Consider the following 22,228-nt stretch of genomic DNA (forward strand, 5'->3'; position numbering starts at 1 on the left):
AAAAATAAGGACTAAAGTTGATATAAAAATCAAATTATATCAAATTCTAAGTGATGAAATTGAAAATAAATAAATAAATAAATTCAAAACAAAATATATAACAACAAAAATATTAAGGATCAAATTTTATATAATCAATATGATAATTTTTTTCTTACAATTTTGAGAAAATATATTTCACTCCAAATAAAAGGAAATCCAAACTTTTTTTTTTTACTGGAAATTAATTTTTGTTAACTAGCTTTTTTAATAATGAATAAACATATAAAAATTTTAATTTTTTTAGAGAAACTATTTTCTATTAAACAAACAGTCCTAAAAAAAATTAGTCTAATTTCTAGGAAAATTGAGACATGTATATATATAAAGTTGGATTAAAACATGTCAAGCCGGTAAATGTCCGTGCAAGTATAGAGAAACTTCATGGTGGCTCCATCCTGTGGAAAAACGATGCCTCCTCTATCATTATTAATTCCTTCTTCCCCAACCCTTCTACAACTCCAATTCCCTTCATTATATTAATTTCATCTTTCTCATGCCCCAATCTCCACCCATGGACCGACGGCTCCGGGAGGCCATCCTGAAGGGAGAGGTCCCTGCCTTCCTTTCTGTGATTCAAGAAGACGAACATATTATTGATCAAACAATTCCAGGGTCGTCAAGCAACATTTTACACATAGTATCACGTTTTGGACACGTAGAGCTGGCAAAGGAGATTGTGAGGCTGAGGCCGGAATTGATGTTCGAGGAGAATGAGAAGATGGAGACCCCATTGCATGAAGCATGCAGGGAAGGGAAGATGGAAATGGTGAGGTTATTGGTGGAGACTGATCCTTGGCTGGTTTACAAGGTGAATCAAGACAATGGGAGTGCTCTAACTGTGGCATGTGAAAGAGGGAAACTTGATGTGGTCGACTATCTCTTGAGTTTCCCAGGGCTGCTAATGTTGGAACTTGATGGTTTTACCACTTCTCTTCATGCTGCAGCTTCTGGCGGCCATACAGGTAAGTACTACACACTTCAAGCATGTATTATTAATTTGTAACTTAAATCCAAGAAACAAGCTACTGTACAATACATGTGCTTTATTTAGACAATGCCTTGAAAAAAAGGGCAGCAAATTCCTTTTCAGTGGCCACGAATAGACGAGAGGATAAATCAGTGGGCACGAAAAGACGGGGATAAAGCTTTTTGACAATTCTAAAATGGTTTTGGTCCCGCCGGGAAGGGTTTATCTTTGGATCATTCATGCACATACAACTGGTGGGTCATTAATAAACATTTTTGGTTGACCAAATAAACGAAGTCGGCATGACAGCTTGATTTCACACTGTAATTCCATTGTTTGTAGAAGAATATGGTGGTATTTTAAAGTGTTTTTTATTTAAAAATATATTAAAATAATATTTAAAATATAAAAAAATAATTCTAAATAATATATATTTTTTAAATTTTAAAAAACATAATTTCAATCGCTACCAAACAATATTGGGCAAGGATAGCAGCATACCTCTCTTAATCATGGGCCAACTTAATAATTTTAGTGGAATTGCATGTTACTTTCTGAAGTTCTAAGACCTGGTCTTCAACCAGTGAACATATCATAATTTTAGTGGAATTGCATGTTACTTTCTGAAGTTCTAAGACCTGGTCTTCAACCAGTGAACATATCACAGCTATGAGATACTGTACTGATGGCTAAAAAGTTTTTTGCAATTGATTTATCCTTTTTTTTTTATCAATAATAAATTAATTAATAAGTAGAATTAGAATTAGTTTTCGAGTAAGATTCTGAATTCTCCTGTATACAGACATTGTAAAGGAAATCCTGAAGGCACGCCCGGACTTTGCATGGAAAAAGGATCTTCAAGGATGCTCACCTTTACACCTATGCTGCAAGAAAGGCCACCTTGAAGTAACCAGGGAGCTACTAAGGTTTGACGCCGAGCTCTCTTCCTTGCAAGACAATGATGGCCGAACCCCACTTCATTGGGCAGCAATCAAAGGCAGAGTGAACATCATTGACGAGATACTCTCAACAAGCCTTGAATCTGCTGAAGTGATTACTAAACATGGAGAGACAGTTCTCCATCTCGGGGTAAAAAACAATCAGTATGAAGCTGTTAAGTACCTTACAGAGATGCTCAACATCACAAAGCTTGTTGACAAGCCAGATAATGATGGGAATACAGCTCTGCATCTAGCTACTGCTGGGAAACTTAGTACTGTAAGACCTTTTGCTTGTTAACTTGTTTGAGTTGTTTCTTTAGAATTCATAACTCTAAATTTAATTAGAGAAGAGTAAATTTCATTTTTTAAAAAAAGTCAAATTCTTAGCCCCCCCTCCCTTTTTTTTTTAATAGTGGAGAATATTAATAAGATTTAGCAAGTATTGTTAAGAAAATGACAAATTAATTAAAAAAATTACTGTATATAAAAAATATTAATCCTGAACATTAGATCACTTCAATACATAATCTGAACATATATAAAATTTCAAAATCTAACTCAAAGGCATTTGAGCTAAAAAGTGGAAAGTTAAATTTTTAGCGTGATATTTAATTCTAATCAAGGGGCTCAATCTAATTTCCATCACATCTTTTGTTGTGTTGAACTTAATATTAGATGGTCATCTACTTACTGAAGCTTGGTGTTGATGTCAATGCTATAAACCAAAAGGGACAGACTGCTCTTGATGTAGTTGAGTCTGACGTGAGCAATTCTGGTGTTCTTTTGATTTTACCTGCATTACAAGATGCTGGAGGCAAGAGAAGTGATCAATTGCCTCCAAGTTCAATTGAAATTCAACAAATACAACAGGAAAAGAGCTTGCTAACTTCATCAACAAAGCGAATGACTGAATCTAATACTAAGCATCACCGTCGTTCTCAGCATCGCCGCCGACAGAAGCAGCTAGAGCTTCAAACGGAGGGACTACGAAATGCTCGTAACACGATTATTGTTGTAGCAGTTCTAATAGCAACTGTTACATTTGCTGCTGGGATAAACCCTCCTGGGGGTTTTAGACAAGACACAGGGGAAAGCACAACGGGCAGGCATTCTTCTTTCAAGATCTTTGTGGTGTGCAACATTGTGGCATTATTTTTGTCCCTTGGCACTGTTGTTTTCCTTGTCAGCATTGTCCCTTTTCAGCGAAAATCAATGATGATATTGTTGGCGGTGACACATAAGGTTATGTGGCTATCCATATCATTCATGGCGGCCGGTTACCTTGCTGCCATGTGGACTATTTTGCCACACGGGCGAGGACGGGGTACGCAATGGGTATTTGTAGCAATAGTGGCTATAGGGGGAGGGTGCACAATGGCAATTTTTGTGGGTTTGGGGGTTTTGCTGGCAAAGCATTGGCTTAGGAAATGGGAATGGAGGCGTAGCAAGGAAAAAAGAAAGAACGAAAGCCCAAGTAGCAGCGTTAGTCGCGTTGAAGAACTAGGTATGATGAGAAAAGGCAGCCATGACTCTAGTAATTCAGATGTTGATAGCTCAGATAAAGGGGGTTACCACTTGTACTAGATGCATGCAGCAAGGTTTAGGCAGACTTTATATCTCAAACTCTTAGATGAAGTCTAGGACTAGTCCAACAAGTGCAGACCATATCTCATTGTGCAGTTAGCCTCTTTCGCTGTAGACAGATAGCATTTAGCAGGGTAATTAAATATAGCACGTTCTTTAGTGCTGATGTTTTATTTAACTACTTTCCATTTACTATCAGCTAGTTCTCAATAAATACAGGGTTCTTCTTGTTAACTTTTAAGGTTTAGGGTTGGATGTATACTCTGCATATCTTATTCTTCTCCTGTGGAGGGATGCCTTATATAGGCAAATATATATGTTGGTTACATCTTTTCTATTCTGAAAGGAATACAACAATGTATATCCTTTCAGGACTCCTATAGAGTATGTCTTTTATATATGGAAAACTACCCTCTTATTCGGCTAATTACATGTTAACACCTCCCCTCAAGTTGGTGCAAAGATATCTTCTAAGCCTAACTTGTCTAGAGACTTATGAAGAGCTTCTGCAGGGACTGCATGGGTTAGAATATCTACTAGTTGCTCACTTGATCTGACGAAAGGGATGTCCACTAACTTTAGAAGTAACTTTTCCTTCATGAAGTGTCGATCTACCTCAATGTGTTTAGTTCGATCATGTTGTACTGAATTATTAGCTATCTCTCGTGCTGCCTGATTGTCACAGTATAGTAACATAGGGTCCTTGGGTTCAAAACCTATTTCTGTGAGTAAGGTCCTGAGCCATAACAGTTCGCATATTCCATGTACTATCCCTCTATATTCTGCTTCTGCTGAGGACCTTGCTGTCACATTTTGTTTTTTACTTCGCCATGTGACAAGATTTCCTGCAACAAATGTAAAATAGCCAGAGGTGGATCTCCGGTCAGTGAGATTCCCTGCCCAATCTGCATCAGTAAATCCTTTCACTTCCATATTTCCATATCTTTTAAATGTCAGTCCTTTTCCTGGAGCCCCTTTTAGATAACTCAGAATTCTCATTACAGCTGTCATATGATCTTCACTTGGAGCATGCATAAACTGACTTACCACACTAACCGCATAGGCAATGTCTGGGCGAGTGTGAGATAAATAAATTAACCGCCCTACCAATCGCTGGTATCTTTCTTTGTTTGTTGGTACCTGATCTGGGTGAATGGCCAGTCGATGATTTTGAACAATAGGAGACTCTACTGGTTTGCATTTTAGCATACCTGTTTCAGATAATAGGTCCAGTATATACTTTCGTTGTGACAAGTATATACCATCTTTAGTTCTTGCAACTTCAATTCCCAAAAAATATTTCAGTCCTCCTAAATCTTTCATTTCAAATTCGGTTGACAAACATTCTTGTAACTTTTTTATTTCATCTGTGTCATCACCAGTTACGATCATATTGTCTACATAAATAATGAGTAGAGTAACTTTACCATTCTTCTGTTTGATGAATAGAGTGTGATCAGAGTTACCTTGGTGATAACCAATTCGTTTCATAGCTTTTGTGAATCTCCCAAACCATGCTCTTGGCGATTGCTTTAAGCCATACAATGCTTTCCGTAATCTACACACTTTTCCACTTGATTGTGAACTGTTAAACCCAGGTGGAAGCTGCATATAGACTTCTTCTTCCAGATCCCCATGAAGAAATGCGTTATTCACATCAAATTGCTTCAAAGGCCAACTGAAATTTGCTGCTAAAGACAACATGACTCTGATGGTGTTCATTTTTGCAACTGGAGCAAAAGTTTCTTAATAGTCAATGCCGAATGACTGTGTGTACCCTTTTGCTACTAGCCTTGCCTTGAACCGATCAATTGTGCCATCTGCTCTATGTTTGAGGTTGAATATCCACTTGCAGCCCACTGGTTTTTTTCCTGGAGGGAGTGATACAATACTCCATGTGTCATTTCTTTGTAATGCACTCATTTCAGCCTCCATTGCTTCTGCCCATTTCGGGTGTTGTAAGGCATCCTTAACCTTTGTAGGTATTCTTATATTCGCCATCTCACTTATGAAGGCTTGATGCTGTGGTGGTAGTTTGTGTGTAGAGACATATTGTGTGATTGCATATTTTGCTTTGCCATTCGGTGAGTACCTATCAGGGGCCTTCCCATGGTTCTGTCTAGGAGGGAGAGAGTAGCATAGGGCAGATAATAAAGGAAAAGAGGAGGGGTTTTCAGTGTCACTTACCTCATGGATATCCGGTCGATCTTGAACATGGATTTGTGGAGAGGAAGGGGTTATTTCATCATGCATGTATTCTTCTTCTGCATCACTACTGTTGTGTGCATTGTACTCTATGTCTTCTTTCCCTGCACTGTCCGTTGCACGTGTTCTGGAGCTGGGCTCTGTATTTCCTTCCCCAGCATTACTAATTGTGCGTGTACTGGTTTCCATTTCTTCCCCTGAAGCTGACTGCTGCTGCTCTGTATTTCCTTCCCCTGAATTCGTGTTTCCTTCCCCTGAATCAGACTGAAGATCAATCCAGTTGTAGGCATCATATTGTAGCTCCCCCTGAGGACTAGAGCTGGATGGATTCATGTGGAAAAAATATTCTGTTTCAGAGAAGGTAACATCCATACTGACATCCATCTGGCGAGAAGAAGGATGGTAGCACCGGTATCCTTTTTGGTGAGGATTGAAACCAAGAAAGACACACCGTACTATGCATGGTTCTAGTTTTATGCGCTGAGTTTTCTGCAGGTGGACATAAGCTACACATCCAAACACACGGGGTTCTAAGTGTAGGAGGGATGGAATCTGAATGTGTTGAGTGAGAGTCTGCAGGGGAGTGTTGAAGGAGAGGACTTGGGATGGCATCCGATTGATGAGATACACAGCATAGGTTACTGCATCAATCCAATAATATTGAGGGACATGGGCACCAATGAGAAGAGCTCTAGTAGTTTCAAGAATATACCTGTTTTTACGTTCTACCACACCATTTTGTTGTGGAGTGCGCGGGTAAGTAGTCTCATGGAGAATACCATTGTTTTGAAAGAAACTCAAGAGTTCAGAGTTAAGATACTCTCCACCATTGTCTGATCGAATAATCTTCACCGGTAGGGAGAATTGAGTGCACACCGTGCGATAAAAAATTGGGAATATATTCTGCACACCACTCTTGTGTCGCATAGTATATAACCAAGTCATTCTGGTGCAATCATCAAAAAATGTAATAAACCATCGAATTCCAGATTGGGAAGTAATTGGAGCAGGTCCCCAAACATTAGAGTGGATCAATTCAAAAGGCTTTGTTCTTTTATTCAAGTTTATAGGATATGAAGTTCGATGGCTCTTGGCCAAGATGCAAACATTACACTTAAGAGAAGAACTTGGATCCGGAATGTCATCAAAGAGGGAAGGAAATAATTTTTTTAAGTAGCCAAAGGATGCATGACCCAATTGATGATGCCATAACCAAATTTTCTTGTGATTATTACCATTGTGACTCTGAACTTGATGGACATGACCTAAAGCAACGTCATCTACATAGTATAACCCCTTCCTCTTAGTACCACGTCCAATGATCGCTTGAGTCCGGATATCCTGAAGTAAGTAAAACATGGGAAACATTAATACCACACAGTCCAATTCTTCTGTAATTTGACTAACAGACAATAAATGATTTGAAAGTGCAGGGACAAGTAAACAATTATGTAGTGAAAGATTAGGAGTGAGAACAATTGATCCTGCTCCAATGACTGGGGTAGACTCCCCATTGGCTGTCATGACTTTTTCTTTAGACGGGGGAGTCATGTATTGAAATAATGATTTGTTATAAGTCATATGATCTGTGGCACCCGAGTCAATGATCCAACCTGTATCATGAACTGTGGATGTCGACAAAACCACTCCAGTTTTACCTGTCGCTGAAGCCTGATCAGTTTTCGCTAAGGAGAGTAATTCACCCGGTTTAGTATGGTCTTTTTGGCTTATTACCATGGCAGCAAAACTGGAAGGAATTTTAGTTGTAGTGGTTAATTTTGCTTGGACTGGACGTTTATTGCTTCTTGCTTTACTTTGCTTCTGTTTTTCTAGAAACCAGTCAGGGTAGCCATGAATCTCAAAACAAGTGTCTCTGGTATGGCGACTTCCATTACAATGGTTGCAGCGCAACTTATCTTTTTATGCTTCCTCAATAGCTCGAAAAGTGCGCAAGTTAGAAGGGGTGGTGGATTTGGAAATCATTGAAATTGATGATCCTTCACCAGTGCTCCTAGCATGGTGACTTGTCGCTGAGCCTCCCGTCGAATTGTATTGAAACACTCTTCAATACTTGGAATAGATTTTTTTCGAAGGAGATCACTGCGTATTGAATCAAAAACTTCATCCAAACCTGCGAGAAAGTCATAGATCCGGTCCTTTTGAATTTCTTCTTGTCTGGTTCTAAGATCTGCAGCACATATCATCTTAATTGGTCGTCGTTTATCAATTTCCTGCCATACACTATTTAGCTCTGCGTAATACAAGTTAACTGGACGCCCATTCTGTTTCGTCCTTGTGGCTTTGCAGCGTAGCTCATAGAATTGCGACTCATCAGCCCCATCATAGAAGGTTTGAGTGACACTATCCCAAATTTCCTTGGCTGATGACAGGTCTATAAATAAACCAATAAGATGAGGCTCCATAGTTTTCAACAACCATCCTCGTACCACTGCATCTTCAGTGCACCACTTTGAGTAACCAGAATTTCCTTCTTCCACTCTAGCATTCTGCCCAGTTAAGTAGCCAAGTTTGTTTAATCCAGCAGTGTGCAGTTCAAGCATACGTGACCAGATTTTGAAGTTTGTCTCATTCAATTTAAATCCAAAGGGTAAGGTGTTTAGGTTAGGTGTTTTAGCAGAGATTGATGTCTGGTTTATGGGGATAATAGAAGTATTTGTGTCATCCATGGTTGGTCCCTTGTTTCAAGACCAATTCCCAGGTGAAGATTAATGTGACGGCTGAAAAGTTAAAGGAAGATTTTAGCTTTCAACCTTGCTCTGATACCATGTTAACTTTTAAGGTTTAGGGTTGGATGTATACTCTGCATATCTTATTCTTCTCCTGTGGAGGGATGCCTTATATAGGCAAATATATATGTCGGTTACATCTTTCCTATTCTGAAAGGAATACAACAATGTATATCCTTTCAGGACTCCTATAGAGTATGTCTTTTATATATGGAAAACTACCCTCTTATTCGGCTAATTACATGTTAACACTTCTCACCTTGAATAAAATATGTGTAGTATAGGTGGTTCACTTGATACAACATAAGTTAGGTACTTTTTACCATAATTTAAGTTGGTATCAGAGCCTGCCATTTCCCTCCCTGGATTGATTATTCAAGCTGGTATCGTAGTTTGTTCTGCCGAGATTTGATGTTGCTGTTCTACCGTCTGTTACTACGCCCCTTATTTGTTTCTTTCCTGGACTGTTGCTGAGTTTTGTCCAGATTACTACTTTTTTTTTCTGTTATAATTGCAGCTGTTTTTAGTAGCTGCTATTGCTGTCCCAAATTACTATTCAAAAACTCTTGTTAATATTGATTTTATCAAAGATCCTGGATGAATAATTATTATTCTGGTGCTATTGATCATATTGATCAGTCTCTCTTGCAGACTATAAATACACCACATCATTCATATCCATCTAATACTAATGGTGTGTCCTCCTTTATGATTAAAGCAGGAACAATCATGTTAATTCCTTCTTATCTTTGAAACAGTCATTACTTGTTCCCTCACTCTCTCACAATATCTTGTCCATATCTTAAATAGCCGAATAATTAAATTATTTATTATTAATGTATGCTCATTTTTGTCATCATCAGGATTTCATCATTAAGGAGATTATTGGGCAAGGTAGGAAGAGAGGGGGACTTTATTATATGGATGATGTATGCTTTATAAGTGTCTTGACTAGTCAAGGTTTCAATCTATATATGCCAAAAAGCATTGGAACTGGATGCGGCATCATCGATTTGGTCATGCTTCTTTAGATTACATTAATCATTTATTTCCTTCCTTGTTTTCCTTCGATTTTTCATTATGATGTTTGTGTTTTGGTAAAAGTTCATCACAAAACTTATTCTCTAAGTTCTAATAAGATGAACATTTAGTTTGATTCATTTGAATTATTAGTGGGTAATCCTCTATATTTATATTACCCACTAATAATTCTTTCTCAACTGAAGTTCTTAAGATATGTATCGACTATAAGGATAATACTAACAATTTAATTAAAGACAATTTGCAAATTGTTATTTCTAAGGATACTAATAGGTATTAATTACCTGATTAGAGCAATCAAGGAAAACCACAAGAGACATATTCACTAGAAAACTCAAAGAATGTAAAGTATCATATTGCTAATTGTGTCTTTACTAAGCATTTACCTTATGCTATTCAGGGTCCTGTGAATTAAAAGTTAATTGTCTCCATTCCCACAAGGGTATTAAAACCCCTAAATGATCCAAAACAGATAAAATCCACGACTAAGAAGATGTGAGCACTAGAAAAAAACTAAATGTGGAATGTTTTGTGACAAGGGAATTTATTGCATGCATATTTTTTTTTATTATTCTTGCTTTATTTTAAAATATTTTGTATGTGGTGCACAAGTTAATTAGGATTTTGGATGCCTTTTTGAACTATAAATCTCGTGAGAAATTAATGTATTTTCAGATACTAAATTATTGGAGTAGACAGAATCTGGAATTAAAGCTGAGCACTAATTGGTTTTTTTGTTGTAACAGGAGTTATACAACTCCGTTTTAGGCGTTCATCACCATTTTAAAAATCTGAGACATAGATCTACAAATCATATGAGAGCATAGAACTTAGTTTTGCTAATTTGAAACCCAAAAAGCAAGTAGAAAGACAAAGTTCGATTCAGACCCGAACTTCCTCCAATCTAGGCACTGTCTCAGGTTATGGCCTATATCTCAAGTGTTAGAGCTCTAAAAATTGCAAGATCAGCTTCGTTGGAAAGAAATTTGAATTCCTACAAATTCTCCAGAAATAGAAAAATTTTAATTTGCGCGTTTTCTACCTTAAATCTGGCCCGCAATACCTGGATAAGAAAGAATTTGAGGCAAAGAGGGAAACCAACATTCTTTCCATCCTCAGGAAAAAAAAAGGGTCAGAATATAGAGATATTCTTTTGAAAGTAGCGACAACTAGAGAGTGGGACCCTAAAATACACAAAAAAATAAGAGAAGAGACGATATTAAGAATAGATGAGAATAGAGAAAAACAGAGGTGAAAAAATCAAAAGAGATTAGAAGACGTCTAATAGCTCTATTGCCAACCCCCACTCTTGAGTGATGTTCATCGTATCAAGTTTGTTGCCCTTTAATTTGGCCATGTAGAAGACTCTTATTCTGTGATTTTTTATGTAATTTAATTATGAATATGTGAACAATTTCTTTTATTGAATTACTAGACTAGTTGTTGAGTGTTTTATTCTATGATTAATGTTTGTGTACGTTTGGCCAATGTTTGCATGATCTAGGAATTAATTTGAGATTGAGAAGTGATAATTATTTTAGCAATTGTTTGAAATACCTTAAAGAATTTATAGGATAAAGATATCTTTAGAACTATTGTAATCTTTAAAGGTTTTAAGGTACATAATAAATTTTGACAAGTTCAGAAATTTTGTAGTGTATATGAAATTTGCTTGTCGAAATATTTCATTGATACTTGAGAGAGATTAGTGTTTAAATTAGAAAAACTTGATTATCAACACTAAGAATAATTAATTCAATTGACAAAATTCACATAGAAATAGTTACAGTAAGTTAGAAATCCTAGAATCTATTAGAGTTGAATTCACTACTACTTAATTAGTTGGTTGTTTTCTTTTAATCATTAATTTTTATTTCATAAACTATTTCACTTGATTCCTCAAATAGATCAAAATTCAAAAGATTTTAGTAGCTAGTAGTAATTTTTGCAAATCCTCATAGGACAATATACTCTACTCATCATTTTATTACTTGTTACAATTCATGCACTTGCGAAATTCATCAACATTGTGACCTTGCCAGAAGGAAAGAAACTTATTGGATGTAAATAGGAATTCACTATAAAACATAAACCAAATGACACTATTAATCAATATAAAGCAATGTTAATTGCTTGTGACTATACATAAACTTATTATATTGATTATCAAGAGACTTTTACACCTGTTATAAAGTTAAATATTGTTTGGGTTTTATTATTTATTGCCGCAAACTTTGACTAGCCATTACAACACGATGATGCAAAAAAATGCTTTTTTTCATGGAGATTTATATGAAGAAATCTATATGGAAATGCCACCTGGGTACAATGCTTCAGGCAATACAAACTTGGTGTTCAAGTTAAAAAAAGACATTGTATGATTTAAAATAATTACCAAGAGCATGAATCAGATAATTTTGGCTATCTATAAAGAAATATGGTTATAATCAAAGCAACACATATCATATGTTGTTTTTGAAGAGATAAAATAGTAGAATAAGTGCACTTATCATCTATGTGGATGTCATGGTTGTTACTGATAATGATATTGATAAGATGTTAAAATTAAAGACTCACTTACTATCTAAATTCGACATGAAAAACCTTAGAGGTTTAAAGTTTTTCTTGGATATTGAAGCTATTATGGATTTATTAAAGGAGACAGATATATTTGAATGCCAACCTATTGATACACCTATAAAGTAAAATCATAGCTTTAAAAAACTTCTTCACAAAGTTCCTACTAATAAGGAAAGATATCAAAAACTAATGGTTCGACCGATTTACTTATCACAAGCTGAAAAAATATTTCTTATGCTTTTAATGTGGTAAGTAACTTTGTGCATGATCTGTATTATAGAATGTATTTATATAGGAAATATTATAATCATACTCTTGTGTGGTAACCTTCACCATTACTATTATATATTGCCCTACACACACACACACATATATATATATATAAAGGGTTCACTACCTAATAGTTTAAGTCTCCTAATTGTTCTCAATAATCCGATTGAATTTCATATGAATGCTATTATTTAAATTTTTGCGATATTTGAAGTTGAAACTTGGAAAAGGTCTTATGTTTTCTAAGCATAACCATAAAACCATTACGAGATATTGTGATTGAGATGGAGAATTTTGCGAGTTGAAACTTGGAAAAGGTCTTATGTTTTTTAAGCATAACCATAAAACCATTACTAGATATTGTGATTGAGATTGGGGTGCAAAAGGAGATAGACAATGTTGAACAACCGGGTACTTCACTTTTCTTGAAGATAATCTAGTTAGTTGGAAAAGTAAAAAACAAAAGTTTGTATTAGAAGCTGAATATAGAGAAATGATTAAAGGTACTCAAGAACTATTACAGTTAAAAGGGCTTATGGGGAGCTTTGTTTTTTTATATTAAAGGAGCTATGAAATTATATTGTGATAACCAGTAAACTATCAAAATTATGGAGAATCCGAAACAACATGACCATAATAAACATGTAGAGCTTGATTGCAAAATTTCAAATATGATAAGTTAGTTTGAAGAGAAAACAATTGAGTTTTTGTATGTGAAGGCTACAAAACAACAACCTGCTTGAGGGGAAGTGTTGGGAGCGAGTTTTCCTTATTTAGTTTTCTTGTAAGAATCGAGATTGATGTAAACCAACTATTTCCTATTTAGAATTTCCTATTGTTGTATATATAGAATAATAAGTTAGACACACCTTTTACCCTAACTCAAGTAACACAAGTAGCAACAACAACTATGTAACAGTGTCACTACCAAATCATGTCATCTTATAATTTGGAAGCTACTAACATGTGAAAATTTACAAATCAAACTTGCAAAGATTCTGCAACTATGAAGATCACACATTTGATGATTGTCTTTGGTACTCTAATTGTTGTATGTTTCTTTCTTGACCGGCAAACCATTGTATTGTTCGCCGTGCTATTGGCAGCCAAAGCTTTCTGATTCTCTCATCTGCTGCACCATTTCCAGGGGATGTAGATTCTCTTGTTTTATTCCTCACACTTAGCTGTCTGAACCTTGAAAAAATCGTGATCTCAGACATTGATCTCTTCGATGCAGGATTAATCATTTTTGATGAATTTAAGCTTGAACTTGAAACAGAATTACTTCTGTCAACTGTAGTAAACTTGGATTCGAACAATCTCTTCCTTTCTATATCCTCCTTAATATTTTCAAAATTTTCATTCCTGGACAAGCCATCGTGGAATCTTGCACTACTTGATTTCAAAGGAGAAAATCTGTTGCTTGACATGACTCTAAGCATCTCAGTGTTCAAGGACAAAAAATCTGAAGAATTAACATCGCTCCATCGATTCTTGATAAGAACATCCGAAATAATGATCTTGTGCTTGAATTTATGCAAGAGTTTCCTGTTATCGTCAGCATTTCTACCTGCTATAATCAGCAACTCTTCCTTTCTGTCTTTGTCATTGCTAATTTGGATGCTGCTTCTAGGGTTAAACCATAATGGACCTTGATGATCTTGCTCTCTTTCAACAAAGATCTCAAGATTAGGATCCTCTGTTAGATCTGAAGGATTTTGCAAGTATCTCCAACTTTTTGAGCAAGAGAAGCTCTTGAGATCCATAGGATCTAACTTGTATCTGCAAAGAGGACAGCTAGAGTGACTTGTTAGCCATTGGTCGATGCAATTCTTGTGAAATGCATGCATGCACTTAGGCAACAGTCTGAGGGCCTCAGAATCCTCAAATTTTGATATGCAAACTGCACATTCCAGGCCTTCTTTTGAGCCTTTGAGTGAAGAAAACCTGAAAAAAGGCAGGGAATTAATCAATTCTTCATCGATCCCTGAAAATCTAGACCTTGATCGAATAAGTCCATGAACATTTTGGTGATGGCCGGGATTACTGCCTAAGAAATTATTTTGGTTTATCCTGCAGTATTTTGCGTAGGCAAGTATAAGAAACGTTATCGAAAGCATGATCGAGATGATCCCGAGGACTACTGCAAGGCTTGGATGGAGTGGTTTGAGGATACCTGTATCCGAATCAGAAGTGATTTGGGCTTTGACATGAAAGAACAAGCTAAGAATTATGACGAGATGTAATTGATTCACAGAGATAGCCATACTGTATGCTGTCACAGTTTCTGTAAACAATTCCTATGCTTCCATAATGGCATTCTGCAAGGAAAACTTTTTGTTGCGAAAGAATCTATTAAACTCCAAAAGCATAAGATCCTTTTTTTTCCTATTTTATCATGATGGATTTTGTTCTTCTGATGTCAAATTATGGTTTGTCGATTAAGGCTGTCTTCGAGTGCGTAGTTGATAGACTAGTTTCTATAGTTTATCTCACTATTGTCGTGACTCAAGGCAAAATGTAATTTAGAATTGGTTCCTTGTCCTATAAGGGTAAGGCGGCCTGCATATGGACCTCATGACTCGAACTTCTCTTCTGGTCGCTTTACAAAACTCAGTTTATGATATTAAGAAAACAATCATTGTTTAAGGCAACTTGAACACTAGTAGAGCGGAAACAAAATTTGTCAATAGGCCGGGAGAGGTTGGGAAGAACTAACCATATTTCTATGCCTTCACATTGCTATTGACAGGCTTTGCAGGCCGAAATTGAATAACAATATTTTTTTTCCTTTTGCTTCCCATTTAAGTCCCTGTCTGATGGAAATTGAAACTAAACTTTGTAAGAGAGATTAGTTATTTGCTTGCTATAAGAAAATGTAAAGCAATTTCAAGATTGCATTTGAGACTAAGAAACTAATCCTTGATCGATGAATGATTTTGATGATCATATTGTTGAAACAAAAATTTTCTCCAAATAAAATTTCACCATGTGTAATTTTTATTTTATTTTTATATAAAAAAATGAAATAAATGAGATTTATTGGTCAATTAAAGGTTAAGATACAAGATGAGATATTTAATATATCTTGTTTTAAATATAAGATCTTATAAATAAAGATCAACCAATAAAATAGTGTCATGTGACATTGAAAAATGATCTAAGAACCCCTATAAACTTCTATAGATAAAGGATCTCACCTTAAAAAAAAAAAAATACAGAGAGAAAAGAGAATTTTAGAAATTACAAAATTTTCTTCAAGAGAAGCTCTCTAAATAAGAAAGCTTTCTTAAAAGCTTTTCAAGTAAGGAAACTCTTTTAAAAGCTTTTAAGCCTTTTTTATATACATTTGAAGTCTACAAAGAACGAAATTTTATTGGATAGAACCTAAATGGCACATCAGAGTTTTTTAACAACACTAAAGACAAATAAAAAATATTTTTCAAAGAATTAAATCATCAAATCTCTTTTTGCAATATACACTAAAATTCATGTTCTTGCAAAACACAAATGTTGGCTTAATTTCACAAATAAATAAAGTCATCATATACCAAATTCAAGGGAAGAATCAAAGGATTATATATTCTTTTCTTTAAATATTCTAAATAGAAATTATATCCAGTTAGATATCTTAATAAATCAAATATTTGTACAAATGTGCTTCTTTAATTTTAGATACTAAAAATCATGTCTATAAATTTTTGGTGACTCCATTAGAGATATCTCTACCTCTTATCTCTTCTCTCCAAGAAACAATTTCCAACAAGCTCTCAATGACAACTAGAAAGAACATGATCACCATTGTCACTTCCAAAAGCAACAAAACTTTTGTAATATCCTTATTATTTTATCTGGCAATTTCTGAGTTAAATATGAAAGTTCAGGGTAATTTGTTTTCTAATATTGCTAATCATAAAAATGCAATTACTTAATTTAGCATAATGTTTTTTTAAGTTTGACATTCAAATTAATTAAATATAATAATTTTGTTTTATAACCAAAAGGATTCATTCAACATCATTTACGTAATTCATTCAACCCATAATACATATTAATCAATATAAAGATACAAAAAGTGTCTAATATTCAAACAAGATTTACTCCATTGTTGCGAGGATCCTGAAAATAAAATTGATATTCTATCAACATAACCATCAAGAAATGCAATGCATCATTTCCCTACACCCATATGAAAATATTTTTCTATATGTTTTATGATAAATCATTAATATTTTACACATCAATTTTCATCCAATTAATTTCATTTCTACCCCTTTCACTCAGGGACTACTCCCCCATCAGGGACGCTAACCCATCAGCCCAATTATCAAGCACTAGTCCCTTAACAGGGACACTAACCTTTCCGTCCAAATCATTGAGCATTAGTTCATTCGTTCAATTACCAGGCATTAGTTCATCTATTGACATCAAAATATAAAAATGCAGAATTTCTAATTAAAATTTACACATGCTTTAAATTAATGTTTCTACAAAGATTCAAGGTGTTGGACACCTACCTGCTAGTGGTACTCGACTAGTAACTCTCTGCTGCTGTCTGGAGCCTTCAACCTCTCATGTTCCATAAAAAAATCTCAAGATCTTTGTTAGAGATTAATATAAATCATATCTTAGAACTTCACCTAACAGGTTATGCTTTTAGGTTGAATTGGTTCTTTGACATGGTATCAAACTTGATGACCAAGCGGTCCTGAGTTCGAATCTCATTATCCCTATTTATTTGATAAAAAAAATTTAAGCACAAAGTAGTGTGGGTCTGTGCAAGTTTCAAGTCCAAAAGACTTTCACTAAGGTGTGTTAGAGAATAATATAAATCATATCTTGGGGTCTCACTTAACAACTTAAATTTTTAGGTTGAATTGATTCTTTGACAATCTCAATACCTCCTTATACAATGATTTACTTAAAAGTCATCACATAACACAATTTTCCATCAACAATTGTTTTTAACACCCGCCAAAATTATTTTATTTAATTTTTTAAAACATGCCTATCAAATAAAGAGAAATTCATTGATCAATTTATTCATTCCTCATTCCTAACATAGTTTTATGTTCTTTAATAATCAATTTACATGGCCCCCCATTCCTGTGTTATATCAACAAATAAAATTCTTAGTTTTATTTATCTCGATTTCATTCTTTTCCTTACATAATTCAAAACACAATCTATATTCCACTTATGGAATTTATTCATTCACTCTTTTCTTTATTCTCTTAATATTTACATATTTTCCAATCACCAATTAATCAATTAGCATAGTTAAACAATTTGCTTGTCATTAATTCAACAACTCAATCACCCCAAAAATCTCACCCTTGGCCTAAATTCCCATTACCAAGAGAGAATGAAATTTGTTTCTTACTAATTAACCTAATTAATGAGTAGCCCAAGCATTTATCTCATTAACAAAAACATAATCAACATAAATCCATGTATTCAAACCACCACAACATCAAGAACCCACCTTTACATAATACTAATTATACTTAATCCAAGAACAAACATAAAAAGCAACACAATGAATCATCATGAAGAGATTTCGTACCCTTAAATAATGAAGAATCAAAAGTCAAAATAAGTTTAATCAAGTTCTCCTTCGGAATTCCCTCTAAGCTCAATTTTCATTCTCTAAAAGTACATTTTAACTCTTAAACTCTTTGTAGAATCCCTAACACCTCAAACCCTCTCTTTAATTACTCAAAGCTCTTCCTATTAAACTTTTTTTTTATTTGTGATTTTTCAAGCAATTTTTCCCTATTTTCTCTATTTTCTTCTCTTGGTCAGCTGCAAACTCTTCTTCTTCTTATTTGTATTGCTGGTAGCTTATAAGAAGGGCTGTCTTGGGCCAATTTTTAATTTGGACCTTGAAAACATTTATAGACACTTATTTGTGCTATTTTATTATCTGTTTAATGTACTTAACTTGAAAAATTCTTATTGAACTCAAAAAATTCTAAAACTTTAACCTAAATTAAAAAAAATATTTTAGAAGACTCCATATAAAATTTCAACTTAATCTAATGACTAGATTGAAAGTTACGTGCTACAACGTAAAAATAGTCAGTTTATGATTTTTCATCTAAAATTCAAATTTCCTTATTTATTCTTGCATAAATGATATCAATTATTTACTCAATTCTCAATGTCATTTTCTTATCTCAAATATATTTATTCTATATTTTTACCATTTATTTCCTTTATAGACTTATTATCGTTCCCTAATAATGTTTCTGATTTTTAACCGGTGCTTACAATACAATTCTTTCTTAAATTTTCTTTTCATTATAACTTATTGCAACTATTTTCTCATCCTTAGTGCATATTCATTTCAAATTTCCCATATAAAATTAATTTAAGTAATGATTCATTTTTTTTAACTAGGGTTACAACTTTTGATTTAAGTTGTCGACATCCGGTTAAATATTCTTTAACCCTACCATCAAAATCAAAATCCATTGTCGAGTAGTATGCACAAACTAAGCCTATTCTCGAGTTGTTGTTGAATGCATTAGGGCATGGGATCTTGTTGCTCCAAGGCCAAAACTACAAGTAACTCCACCATAACAATCAAGTGGAGTGCGTGGACTTTTTCTTTGGCACTCAAGGAGACTACATTGGCAATTCACCTATGAAGACTTCTACATGTCAATCACCAAATAAGGTTTTAGATTTTGGCACCAAGTTAGTGATGATGATCGAGACTACATCTTTGGATCAAGTGGCTAATATGACAAAACTTATTGAGAGGCTTTCGACTTCACTCTAGAAAAAATACCACGAGATAACAAAGTTGATGAACAAACTCGATATTAGTAACGAGGGAGGCCAAAATTCAGCTACCAAGGCTATACAAGTAGATTAACCAGATGTTGTTGAAGATTCTATAATCAGGGCTACAAGGAATATCCACGATATTACCGATGACATCCTTACTACGAATCAACTGAAAGAACTTATCAAGAAATCTATCATGGACTAAATAGAAAGTTCAGTTCAACCTTCGTATTCTTATACGAAGCCGTACACCTAAAGGATCGACCTGCTATGAATACCTTTAAGCTATCAATCACCAAAGTTTCAACAATTCAATGGCAAAGGGAATCCAAAGAACATGTGGCTAATTTTATGGAGACTTGCAACAATGCCAGAATTGATGGTGATCTCATGGTAAAATAGGTGTCAAAAAATCTTTAAAGAAGCTCTCTTAAAAGCTCTCATACATCCTTTATCTACGCTTGAAATCACCAAAGAATAAAGTTTTGTTGAATTGAGCCTAAATGCGCTATAAGAGTTATTCAATAAAACTTTGAAGAGAAATCAAAGATACTCTTCAAAGCATTAAATTACTAAATCTTACTTCGCAATATTTATCTAAATTCATGTTCTTACAAAGCACAAATTAATATTGACTTGATTTTATAAATAAATCAAGTCACTATATACCAAATTCAAGAGAAGAATAATTATTAATTTTTTTATAAAAATATTCTAAATAGATATTGTATGAAGTTTAATTGTAGATACTAAAAATTATGCCTACACACATTCTTTTATCGCCTTGAAGAGCCAAAATGATCGAGCAACAATTTGAGGTTTACGTTTTGTTAATTTTTTTCTACAACTATAATTTACACGCAATAAAAAGTAACAGTGTGTATATATTGAGGGAAAGTAAAGGAAAGAAAAGTAATTGGAAGGAAATTAAGTCGTTTTTCTTTATTTGGATGCTGAAATTAGGAACATATAGGAAATGAAGGGAAGGGGAAATGAGGGAAAATAAATCTTTAACTTTCTTCTTTAATACACATGTTTTATGTCCAAACTGGGAGGAAAGCTAGCTAAGGAAATAAAAAAAAATGACAGAAGTTTGCTCATAATTAATATCCATCACTAATAATTATGTAACAATATGCAATATATTTCATTTATTATTTGATGACTTTTTATATTGATATAGGATTTATATTCGTGAATAAGTTAACTTGGAAGATATATTAAAAATGTTATTGCATAAAAATAATGAATAATAAGAAATCATTAGATGGACCTTGTTGACCGACCAATAAATTTATTACAAATCATTTAAATATTTAAAATATGAATATTTTTAAATTTATACATAGGCACGTAGATACAAACAATTCAAAAAAAGATTACAAGAAGAATTAATACAAAATTATGTTGAATAGGATGAGCATATAAAAACCTTAATTTCAAATTTTATTACTAAATATTTTTTTTAAATCAAACTTAATATTACAGATATTCTAAGATGCTTATATATTATAAAAACCTAAACAAGGTTAGAAAAAAAAAGTTTCAAATCAAAGAGGAAGAAAATTATAATCCAATTAGAAACTATTGCGTATCCCGATTAGTTATGGATACTACAATATATAAACTTATTGGAAAACTGACCTCTAAAATTTCTTAACAAATTTTAAATTTAATCCAACAATCCAAAGAACAGCATATTCATTCACAACACGTATTACTCTTGCTCCCTTCTAACATGTCAAAAGTGCACACCACCCAGGCACACACAAAGTTCTCTATATAGAACTTAAACACCAACTTTACCATGCACAACAAGCACCACAAACTAATAAAGAGCACTTGATCTTTCCACCAACAATAATTATTATTATTTTAACTCACCATAAGGTTGCACTCCATCATTTTTTTAATCACCACAAGGCACCTTCAACTCCACATACCATGAGACACCTGCAAACTAATGAAGAGCACTGATCTTTCCACCAACAGTTATCATTTTTTTTTCCCTCACCATGACGTCGCACTCCATTTCTTTAACCACCACAAGGCACCTTCAACTCCACGTACCATGAGACACCTGGAAATCCACATATCACGACGCATATGCAACACCCTTTTCCATGCTTTACAAGGTAAGCTGATATGATTAATGTTTATAAATACTTATGATCACCGAGTAAAACATTCAAGCCACTGAGATTCAACAATTCAAGAACCACTTGTTTACTCACAATGCGTGTTGCTCTTGCTCTCCTCTCTATACACTTTTTCTCACATTATTATAATTTTTCTTGTATATTATTTTCTCATCTTATATCTACTAACTTAAATATTGAAGGATCCTGTATTCTAGTAAGAGACTAGTTTTTGCGGGAATAACTAAGTCCAAAGACAAAGCCTATAAAATAGCCTACACACTTAGCCCAAGACACAACCATGAAAAAATCCAATATTATCCAATCATGAAGTTTTCATGGCTTCATCAACAACAACAATTTGAGGCCATTTATTTATTTTCGTTTATTTCATAGTAATAGACATGTACATAAGTCTCTGTAATGCATTTAAATAAATTTAAGCTATTACGATCTATATGATCTCTGGAATTCTCATATCGTTTTTCTGTGCTTTTGCAGCTAAATCTGTGCACGTTCCCTGGCTTGTCTTAGGTTGTCTGTGTAGTTTATTTGGCTGTATGTCTTGGCGCATTATGACGAACGTGCCTTTCAGCATTTTTTCCACTCTCAAATGTTTGATGGGATGTGCCTTTGAGGCTCTACTTGGCCTTGTGGTATCGTGTATCACTTCTGCTTTCATTGGTTTATAACCATGCAGTTTCATGTTTTCTTGAGGCTCTAGCATGTGTAATTTTTAGGATGCTTTCCTTGAAGCCTTGATGCAATATAACGTATGGTTTATGTCGCATGGTACAAAACCCCTATGCTGCTGATGTCAGTTTGTTGTCTTGCAGTACTGCTGCCACTAATATTTTCTGCAGGTAATATCTATAAATTCAGCGTCTTTTGATATATTCTTCCTCAAAATAGATGGCG

General features: G+C 34.2%; 2 protein-coding genes across 4 annotated transcripts; one reads left to right on the forward strand and one right to left on the reverse strand.

Moving 5' to 3' along the window:
* The first annotated feature begins 380 nt into the window (after positions 1-380).
* Positions 381-3,768, forward strand: LOC133673983 (ankyrin repeat-containing protein At5g02620-like). Of its 3 annotated transcripts, none has more exons than XM_062094936.1 (3): positions 381-1,004; positions 1,812-2,227; positions 2,626-3,768. In XM_062094936.1, the coding sequence occupies exons 1-3, from the start codon at positions 536-538 to the stop codon at positions 3,532-3,534; spliced, it is 1,794 nt and encodes a 597-aa protein (XP_061950920.1). In that variant the 5' UTR covers positions 381-535; the 3' UTR covers positions 3,535-3,768. The 3 variants fall into 3 exon arrangements, with proteins under 3 accessions (XP_061950920.1, XP_061950921.1, XP_061950922.1); XM_062094937.1 differs by having other exon boundaries at positions 2,680-3,768; XM_062094938.1 differs by having other exon boundaries at positions 2,686-3,768.
* Positions 3,769-13,390: 9,622 nt separating this feature from the next.
* LOC133674670 (E3 ubiquitin-protein ligase ATL42-like) lies at positions 13,391-14,644 on the reverse strand. The gene has a single exon (XM_062095882.1). The coding sequence runs from the start codon at positions 14,642-14,644 to the stop codon at positions 13,391-13,393; it is 1,254 nt and encodes a 417-aa protein (XP_061951866.1).
* Positions 14,645-22,228: the final 7,584 nt, after the last annotated feature.

This window comes from Populus nigra, chromosome 15 (genome assembly GCF_951802175.1).
Source record: "Populus nigra chromosome 15, ddPopNigr1.1, whole genome shotgun sequence".
NCBI lineage: Eukaryota > Viridiplantae > Streptophyta > Magnoliopsida > Malpighiales > Salicaceae > Populus > Populus nigra.